At 40.1% G+C, this 10,875-nt stretch overlaps 1 protein-coding gene across 1 annotated transcript; it reads left to right on the top strand.

Moving 5' to 3' along the window:
- Positions 1-3,924: 3,924 nt before the first annotated feature.
- On the top strand, positions 3,925-9,563 carry drd4-rs (dopamine receptor D4 related sequence). Its single transcript, XM_053863012.1, has 4 exons — positions 3,925-4,164; positions 5,972-6,084; positions 8,094-8,743; positions 8,820-9,563. Exons 1-4 carry the CDS (start codon positions 3,925-3,927, stop codon positions 9,020-9,022), a joined length of 1,206 nt encoding a protein of 401 aa, XP_053718987.1. The 3' UTR covers positions 9,023-9,563.
- Positions 9,564-10,875: the final 1,312 nt, after the last annotated feature.

Raw genomic sequence — 10,875 nt, 5'->3', positions numbered from 1 at the left:
CCAATATAGCTGGTTGTCAAGACACCTAAAACGGGAAAAACAATTTTGTGTGTGAATTCCTGAAGGAGCAAGGAGCATGTCGGTAAGATGTTTAACACGGTAGTTCAACCTCTAGAGTTAATGATTCTATAACAGATGCCGGTTTTCTATGCAGCTGTTCCAGATCCAAAGAGGCTCAACACTGACAGAGACTTGGATGCCACTCCCTATTTTCTGGCTAAATATCACACAACCAGAAATAATTGAGCCATTTGTAGCTTCTGTGGGGCTGATGTGTAGGAGGTGTGAAGTTGCATGCTCTTAAACTTGCCGCCTGCATGTGTTCACACACGCGCTGATCAAACCCTGCCCATCTGCTTCAGTTATTTTCTCCCCCAGTCAGGTAGTAATCACCTCGCAGTGTTGCAGGTTATTGTGGCGACAGCCGAAAACAAGATCCGCTGTGATCGTCTGCCATCCTCCTTCTGGGAACGGAGGAGAAACATCTGTTGCTATGACAGAAACTGTGGTTGCTAAGAGAAAACTTGTGGTTGCTATGGGCGCAGCAGTGATAAATATAGAAGGTTGAGAAGTTAGGCATTAATTGGGAACATTCACACATTGCTGGGGGAGAAGACGTTCCCTAACACCAGGCCGTGATGTGTGGAACATCCGACAGGCTCCAAGTTAACTTCATTCACCAACATCCCACTATCAGACTGTAGTTGGTAAAGCTGGTGTTCCACTCAGCCGCTGTGCTTGAGTGAACTTTAGTGACAGACTGAAACATGCACTTTATAAGGAACTAAATAAATGTAGCCACTGAAGAAGTCCATATCCTTGACTGATCAATGTCACTCGACACTAAAGTGCTCTATTCAAGTGCGGTTTCTTTGACAGAGACATTCAGTGCAACAGGAGGAGGGTCTAATCTGCACTTCCTTTTCACATCATTTGTTGTGAAAGTCTGTTTTTGGTTGTGTGAACCAGACCGAGCGCCGAAGACAGGCTGCTTCTCATTAGCATTTGATAAAGCAAAGCTGCTTCATGTTTATTCACCAGCAGTGCGAAGTGACGCTGTGGCCGCTTTCATCCTTCATTCATCATGACGAAGATGAAGATGAAATAATCGAGAGAGCTCCATTTTAATCATGGAATTTATAACATTAGTCATTAATGGAAACATGATAATAATTCACGACAAACACGCAGACGCACACAGCACAGTTACACATCTGATTTGTTGTCTAATGATCCAAAACATCTGCTCGACAGTTTCACATGTCCAGACTGCAGCTGAACACATTATCCAGATCTGCTTGGTGTAGAGACGGACCCGGCAACATATTTATTCACCAAATATACTTGTGTTTTGCAATAAAGTTATGTTGCCACACTATAGAATGTCTCATATTGTTTATGACCGTACAGTCTCTTAGAGGTAAAAGAGAATCTACTGTCTCCACTGTAATTTTTAGCCAAGTTTAGCAGCTTCTCGACCAAAATACAAAAAATGTACTTGTTCATGTCTCCAAAATGCACAAAAATTAAATAGATTTGAACACATTTTCTCTCGTTGTCATTTTGCAGATTAAATGATGACACTTGAGCAGCACGACATCATGATAACAACATGAATAATAGGTGGTCCAGTATTTGTTTTCCTTTAAATAAGTATTGAATTTCATCTTAAACCAACTACTGTTTACATATTTAAAGGCCATGTGGTCATCATAAAAGCTGCCTTGTTTGCATTTGTGCAAGATAATATCTGGTTTATTATACACTTCAGTAGCAGGAGATTATAATGTTTTATATGTTTGTTTTTAGTTCAGAATGTCATTGTATTTTTCATTAATAATTGAGTCCCAAAAAAATGTGTACACCTTTTAGTAGCTTCACTGAAATGTTTGTTTATTCTTTGCGGATTTAACCAAATGATGGCAGCCAGACTAAACCTTGAAGAAAGAAAATTCATTCTAAATAAGAGACCTGCAATTTGTATTTTACAATAGAAATTGCAAAAAAACATTGTATATAAAAAAAAAAAATATATATATATATATATATATAGTAGTTGCAGCGACAGTGAAGGAAAATGAGTATAATGAACAAACTCACACATCTTGCAGCAAAAATACTACTCCACCACCAAGATCCCTGAAGACACGTAGGTGGTGAGTGTCACGACGAATTAGCCTCACACATTTACTCAACCTCAGTATGTTTTCCAGGATCACTCTCCACAAAGCGCATTTAACCCTCTTCTGTTCCTGCAGGTTCAGTCACACTGGCACAGAGAGATCTTGACATGACATCCATCAAAGCCAGGTAAAGGTCACACTGGTTTTAATGGAAGCGTGGGAGGTTAAGGAATAACTGCAGACTCTCATTTCACGCAAAACAACAATGCCTTTAGATTTGAAAATATGACAGAAGAACGTGACCATAGAGGAGAGAGTGGCCATTACATCAGCTCCGACTGTTAGCCAATCACGAGCCGTGAGTGAGAAACGTTTTTTATAGATGAGAAATAAATAAAGTTCCTAAGTAGATGACGACATCACAGGAAAAGGCGGGAGAAGGGAGTAAGAGGGAGACAAGAAAGAGATGCACACAAGCAAGGTACAACAAAAGAGAGAAGAGAGAAAAGAGAGCCGAACACAGATGGACGTTTCACCCCAGGACCCAGTGGAGAACAGGGAGGAGTGACTTCAGTTCGTCTCTGTAAGTTTCAACTGCACTTTTATTTCTTTTTCCTATGGATGAAAGCTGTGAGTGTACATGAAACCTTTGCACCAATGTAAACAATAATCTTAATCCATAAAAAAGCTTTCATTCTCACAAAGGCATTTGACCAAATGCTCTTTCCTTTATGAACAAGCTCGACAGGACATCAGTGTGGTGCCCTATGGTGCATGGCAGATCGTGTTCATGGCAGATGAATAAATGGATATTAGATATCACAATTGCAAAGTAGCACAGTACTGGCTGATGCTGAAGCATCACCACGTACCACCACTATTTTCATTATATCATAGCTGACCATATTTTTCATATGCCCCTTCTTTTCAATGTCTTTCAGTGACAAACGTACTAGCCAAGCCTTTCCTGAACTCTGGAGCTACAAGGTGTTCCCAAGCCAGAGTGTGCAAACCTGATGCTCCTGCTAAATAAATGTTGTGTTTTATTTGAATAACTGAACACAAAACTTCTTTCAGAGACTGAGCATGAAGTTGTATGTTTCCCAAAAATGATATGTGTTGTTTTTTATGTTCAGTCTTTTCTAGGAGCATAAACATGCACAATCCGAGGTATAAATCATGGGAGCAATGTTTCAGAAGTTGGTTGTTAGCTGTAGCCGCATGTGGCATGTTTCAAATGGTGGAGAAAAAGAGCAAGTAATCAGAGCATCTACCAACAGGCTGGACTCTATTTTCTCTCTTCTTTCCTGTTCACGTCCGCAGCTGTGATCCAGCTGACAATTCATTCACCCACAATCAAAGTCATAATGAGCCTCTTTTGAATGCGGAGAATATAAGGAGGCCCCTTGAATAATCGGTCAGTCAGCGTGTTATACGTTGCCGGTGCTTTAGATTGGGTCGTCATGGCGATGGTGAATCCGGAGTGTCTGTGATCTGATAAGGCTGAGACACTTCAGTAAACACTATGTACGCCACTTTAAACACCTTCAGCAGCATCCGTCCTTTTCAATCATCTTTATTCATCCGAGAAATAATTTTTGTGTTTTTATGAACATGAAACATCTTGAATTAAAGCAACGAAAAATGTGTTTTTTTACGCCCCCAGGTGTTGTTGGTGAGGACACATCCTGGAAACAATATAAGACTCCTTCTGCAGGTAAATAAGGAATATTGCTGATGGAGCCCTCAGTTTTGTCTTGCAGGGGCTTCTTCAGTCCCAGATGATACCAATGCTGGCGTCATGGAGAATGTGACTCTTGACAAGTCTGCGGACGAAGAAGAACTCAAGACGTACAATTACTGGGCTCTGGTGTTTGGCGTCCTCTTGATCCTGGTCATCATTCTGGGGAACATCCTGGTGTGTCTGAGCGTGCTCACGGAGCGCTCGCTGAAAACCGCCACCAACTACTTCATCATCAGCCTCGCAGTGGCCGACCTGCTGCTGGCCGTCCTTGTCCTCCCACTCTTTGTCTACTCTGAGGTCAGTAGGGGAATTGATCTTGAGCATTTCAAGAATGGTTAAGATAAGGGCTTTTTTATTCTTCCTCAGTTGTTTCTTGTCTTCCACCATCTAACTCACTGACAGAATAATGTTTCAAAGTAACTAGATACTTTCTGTCACTCATATTCATATCAGTATTTAATACTTAAATAGTTTATGTTGCAACTGACCTAAACCAACAAAGAACTGAAGTGTCATATCATTTTGAGTAGCTTGTTTACCATAAATTTAAAACAAAGACATTGAGCCGGGTTTCGAACTTGCTCACCACATTCCCAGTTTTTGGTCAATCCTGCACTGACAAGCCTCTGAACTGCTGCGCAACATGACAGTAGAGTCAAGGCAGTGGTAGTAGATCACACCGATGTGACCAATCCTGCTTCTGCACCACGTCGTTCACATCTTTACTCTCGCCAAGTGGAGACAGAAATAGGGAAAGAAATAAATGAATGAAAAAATATGGAACTGCAATAATACAAAATAAAATAAATATAGAAGATAAATATATAAATAAACTAAAACGTGAAGTTAAAAATACATGAATAGATGAGCAAATATTTGTGTAAATCAATAGAACAATGCAGTAATCTTAACGTAAAATGTGATTTCTTTCAGCAGTTGCTAAATTTTTTGTCAATCATATTGGGTGAGCAAACACAGCATTAAAAGAAAGGGGGTTAATTCTAAGTTCTTTACTTTATTTTCTTTGATCATTACTTTCAAAGGTAGATACATTTATTTATATTACAACTAAATTGCATGCATTTCAGCTCCATTTATTAGCTTTCTTTTTTTATTGCTGTTCTGTGTTGCATATTCATGTTTTTTTTTTTTTTTAATCCTGTCTTAGATTCCATTTTATTTTCTTATTTTTCCTTATTTTTCTGAATGGATATGAGCAATAGGGCCAAGGGTTACCTTAATTCTTGGACGCATTTAAAAATAGTTACGTTATTCTCTCGCTTTTATTCGGTTGCTTAAATATTGACTTCTGGCCTCAGGCTTACATTCATCATGTATTTGCATTCTGCTAATACACACCCAGGAAATATGAACTTCAAGGCCACTGACGCATGTTAGTCTTGAGGTTTGAAGTCCTCACGATTTCCGACAGCACGCCTGTTGTGAGATCGTGAGCTATGACGTGGCATTTGAAACATCAAAGTCATGTATTTGGCTGCCTCGACCGGTTGAATGCACCAGTAGTCGCCGAGAAGACGCTGCATAGTTTAGACTAAATTGGTATCATTCAGACATGTCAAGAGTACTTTTCTTAATGATGACTATATATCATGAATGCCATTTTCAAACAGCTTTTATTTAAATTAATGTCAGCTGCACTGGCGAGCCACAGGGGGCGCAAAAAAACAGGCAGAACTCACTGTAATAAGGCATCATGTTGGTCCTGCTGAAGGCTTGTTTAAGCCCATTTAGAATATAACGTATTTTGGTTTGCTTTGAAACACTGAGGCATAAAATAATGAGGCAGTAAATAATTCAATCATTACATTAAAACAGTTTAGTATTGCTCATTTAATATCACAATGTAGACATTAGTATTTTAGATCTCCAAGTATTTTCTTGACTGTGTATTGACAGTGTAACTGAAGTATTCCTGAACAAGTCCGAAGAATCTCTGCTATATATAATACAGTATATAGTTAGATTTGTTTCATTGAAATAGAATTTCTGTACAGTAATTGAAATGATTTTGTAATCTTGAGTGTGTAGTCCATCAGGTCAATTCATGTTTTAGCATAATTAAACATGTTCTTCCACTCTGAAGTTTCTTGGAGGCATCTGGCCTTTCAGCACCTTCATCTGCGACGCCCTGATGACCATGGATGTGCTACTCTGCACGGCGTCCATCTTGAACCTGTGTGCCATCAGTGTGGACAGGTGAGCCGCTCTATGACTCATTCTAAGTGAGCAAAGCCTTTCACAGTGTCATGACTTTCAGCAGCAGTGATAATGGCATTCTGTCTGAACGGTGAGCAGCCTGGAGTGTTAATCTCACTAGAAAGTGCTTCATGAGTCATAGCAAACTCAATTGCTTTCACCAAGTGTACTTTAGTCCCTCGGAGGAGAGAAAAGTGTGAAGGTTACACTCTGCTGTGAGAGAGAGAAGAGGCATTTTATTCTTGTTCTCTGTGATGTCATGAGCTATGAATTAGGATCCGCATCATCATCATTGTGATAGAAGTGACAACAGATTGGAATCAGCAGCAGCAGCTGCTGGAGGAACGTCTGACAGCTTTCCTGTAAAAAAGGACAACACATTTGGGAGGCAATAGCAATTAGACAAGCAGCCACCTTTTTAGTTGCTCAGGGTCATGATAATATGTTCAATAATATCTCTCATCTTAGGATGCGCTGAACAGATCGTTCAAGTCTTGTGTGATGTGATAAATGTTCACATATGTATCACAATCACCTGCAAATTGACCTTACATAGTCTATGAATCTGAGAAGATCTGACTGAAACCACTGCAGTGAAACCATATCTGCATCTCCAACTGAAGATATCCTGCAGGACTCCAACTCATGCAGCCAACAAGGACTATGGATGTTTGTGGAAACTAGAATGGCAACTAGATCACTAGATCACCAGCAAAAAAATCATGACCTTCAAAGAGCAACCTTTGACCTTCAGCAGGCCCACAAATGGAGATGAGTAATGTTAAGAATTAGTCTAGAAAATCCTTCAAATTGGTGCCACTATGGGAGAATTTTATGAAAGATGTGAAAAGAGATGAAGAAGCAGAACGACAGGCTGCCTGTGTGTTGGTGGTGAAACTAGCAGAGACAGAGAAGTCTGATGCTAAAACCGACCAGCAATGACTGAAAGGCGCACAGGTGTTCTGTTTAAAGAAGCTATTTACTGATGGATCAATGATTTGGAAATTTGTTTGAGCCGCGACTTGGTCTGTGTTGCGGGATTGAGTCATCTAAGCCAGTTCCAAGCTCTTGAAACTGGATCAACTTCAAACAAACCAGGTAAATGTTTCGTGATGGATTCCCCAACTTTCCAGAGGCGACCCAGTCTGCCTGCTGTCATCACAGCACATACAGTAGGCTGAACCTGAATAGCAGGAAGCTTTTAGACCTTGTTAATTGGCAGACGGAAATGGAATGTAACAATTAAATGAAAAAAAACAGATGAAGAAGTGCTGACTAATGTGCAGTCATTTGTATCAATGACTCCTGCTACACTGGTTCTCAAGCAAACAGCAGGTCACACCCAGGTTTTGTGGGTCTGATAGAATGTTCAATTAAAATGGTTGCGTTACAGTTCTACATTTTAGATTTAGATTCTCAAGAATCAACTAGGTGAATAAACGAATGAATAAATAATAAATTCAGATACAAAACCAACACAATATAATAAAGGTCATATTTCTTGCAAGATGACTTTGGTTTAATGCAATGATCTTTCTTTACATTTCACAAGTGCGGAACAGTAGGTGGAAATGCAAACAGTTGTTACAAGAGAGGAATCTAATCTAATTTATCTGGAGTTTCAGATTCATAATCACTTAGATAAACAGTTCCACTTTCTTATAACCGTGTTGTCTACCTATGAAATGTCAAGCTCACCCACTTAATTTCTGCGATCATTCCTGTTCTACGTTGGACATGAGCTATGGGGGAAACCAGACATGGCTCGCAAACAATGGAGCTAGTCAACTAAGGGAGGGCAGTCACTGGGTAGCACTAGGAGAGCTGAGTCGACAGAAACCATTATGTCACTGTGTCAGGGGTCGAGTCCCCACTATGACATGTGGGTAGACATGTGACACAACTGTTGGCAGCTGTATGTTCCATGGTTTTCAGAGAGGCCAGCATCAGTTGTCTCTGTAACCTGAAGATGGGTTTAACCTAAGGTCCTGTTTTTTTTTTTTTTATAGGTACATTGCAGTTGTGCTCCCTCTGAAATACAACAGAAACCAATTCAGCGTTCGCCAGCTGGTCCTCATCACAGCCACATGGGTCCTTTCTTTCGGTGTGGCCAGTCCCGTCATCTTTGGCCTGAACCAGGTTCCAGACCGTGACCCAGCGGTGTGCAAACTGGAAGACAACAACTTTGTGGTGTACTCCTCAGTCTGCTCTTTCTTCGTCCCTTGTCCTGTAATGCTCCTCTTGTACTTCCTGATGTTCCGCGGACTTCAGCGGTGGAGGCACCAGAATCACTCCCGGTTGGAACGTGGACAACAACGCACTCTCTCTTTACAACTGAGCTTCAACTTTTGCCAAAAAAAAAGCAAAAGCAGGAGCGTGAGTCATGAGAAAGTTTTGAACCATGCAGGGTTGAGTCCTGCAACTCCCTCTGTTGTTTCAGTGGTCACACCTTCTGGGACCACACTGAGCTGTGAGCGGGACGTCGCTTTGGAAAGCGAAACAGTGAACACGCAGTTGGACAGCATGTTGGACTCTGAAAGAAAGACATCAGAAAGAAGTGCAGAGAGACAGTTGAAAACTACACGGAGAAAGGGTAGCAAGAGCAGCAGGGTGAGTGGACGGGAGCGCAAGGCCATGAAGGTCCTACCTATCGTCGTGGGTGAGTATCGGACTGAGATTGGGGGCTTCTTTCTGCTTTTTCTAATTGCAGTGTTCATTTGGTCTTGTCTCCACAGGGTTTTTTCTGGTCTGTTGGACACCATTTTTTATTGTCCATGTCACCAAGGTGTTGTGTGATTCCTGTAATATCGGGTCAACCCTGATCTCTGTGGTGACATGGCTTGGCTATGTCAACAGTGCCGTCAACCCCATCATCTACACCGCATTTAACGCAGAGTTCCGAAACGTCTTCCAGAAACTGCTCTGCTGCTCTACATAGCTGCCCTACTGTTGTAGGTTTTGATAATATGTATTCAGTGGTATTGTTTTGCACAACGACGTCTTGGGACTACAACAGTAAGCTTAGTGAAATTGGACATGAAGCACTTTGAAAATGAAAATGTGATGTGAGCTGTTCAAATGGGGACAAGCATTTGAAGCATTTCGGGTACGCACAGGGCTCTGAGCGTACATTACTGCATAATAACATAAGAGTTATTATGCCAAAATACCTCTCAGTAGTTGTAGCAAGAGAATGAAGAATGACTAGTCGCAGATTGAAACTAGACACTAAGACAGAGTTTGTGTTTTCATTCGAGTGGTATTTCTTGGTTCTTGGTTGCTTAAAGTGCTCCATCTTTCATGTAATCATTAAAAACACGGCAGTGAATTGGAGTGTGTGGCAGGTCAGACACCTGATATCATTATTGATTAATAATATTTAGCTTATATGTATGTATTTCTCTACGCTGGCCGTGCTGTTGTCACAAGACTTGCCGTCATCAAGTGCACTGAGTGTCTGAACGTCCATTCTAAACTCAACAAGGTCCTCAGTCAGTGTTTTATGGTGCTGCAGTTTTACTGAAACCATTACAAAATAATACACACAATAAAACAATACAACTTTTTTCTGACTCTGATGAAGTGATATTGTTTGCTGCGGAACATTTGCACTGTTAAAAACCTCATTGAAGTATGAACCAGGTGCCGCCAACATCAGCTCCACTGTTGATAACATGCTGTTATCTATTCTTCCTTGTTTCAAGAGGAGTATAGTAAAATTATATAGTGTGGACTGCGTTGCGTGTTGCTTCTACAAAGTTGCGTGAAAAAGCTCACATAAATTTGTGGAGGTTCTCATTCAGGTAAGCACACACTTATTGGAATATACATTTTCATATGCATCAAGAGTCATCAATTTTGTAAGTTTCTTGTCAATAGGTGGAACAATACGAGAATAAATGATTGCTAAAGGCTATGTTAAGATGGATTTATGTATTTATTTTCACCCTTTGTGATGATAAAATTTGACTGAATTTGACCCCATGCAGTGACATTTATCTTTTAAAAGTAAATTGTCGAAATATACACTTCAATAAAGATGTTGCAGTAAAGACCATGTTGTTCAGCATTGTTCTATCACACTCATTTCAGGCATCATTTATTTAAACTGAGCTTTATAAACCAATAACTAGCTAGCATACTTCTGACCAAATACAGTGGTGAACACAGAATATTTTGTGACACCTTGTGTTCTTTTATGAAACATGATCATTTATTTTGTGGTTCTGCGAGACGTTGAGCATTCTTTTTTTCATCGTCTGGTACATGACCAAATAAATGAAAGAAAATAAAATTGTGTGTTATTGTGACTGTGTTATATCTTGTCTTTTTCAAATATCCTCTCTCACACTCTACCCTGACTCTCGGCCGGGTGACTGAACTGAGACACACAGCAGTCCCTGAAAGAACACTACTAAGGCTGATCAGTTCGAGTGTGCAATGTCTGTCATTCATGTTTAAGTCAATTTAACAGTGTTCTTCTCCCTGTTCATTTCATAACAGTTACTCTTCCAGCTAAAAATTAGTTTTAAAATACCGCAGCGTATCATACTCATCATATATATATATATATATATATATATATATATATATATATATATATATATATATATATATATATATTTTTTTTTTTTTTTTTTTTTTTTTTTTTTTTGTCATGAAGACGTTTTCCTTCATCGTAGTCAGATTTCATCAGATGTTTTCCTCAAAGGTTGTGAGTGAGGACGTGGCAGACTCTTCTGGGACGTTTTCCATTGCTGGCTCTGTCCTCCTCCTCTGATTGGCTCAACA

This window comes from Synchiropus splendidus, chromosome 4 (assembly GCF_027744825.2).
Source record: "Synchiropus splendidus isolate RoL2022-P1 chromosome 4, RoL_Sspl_1.0, whole genome shotgun sequence".
NCBI classification, from domain to species: domain Eukaryota; kingdom Metazoa; phylum Chordata; class Actinopteri; order Syngnathiformes; family Callionymidae; genus Synchiropus; species Synchiropus splendidus.
This window is presented reverse-complemented; position numbering and strand designations above follow the sequence as displayed.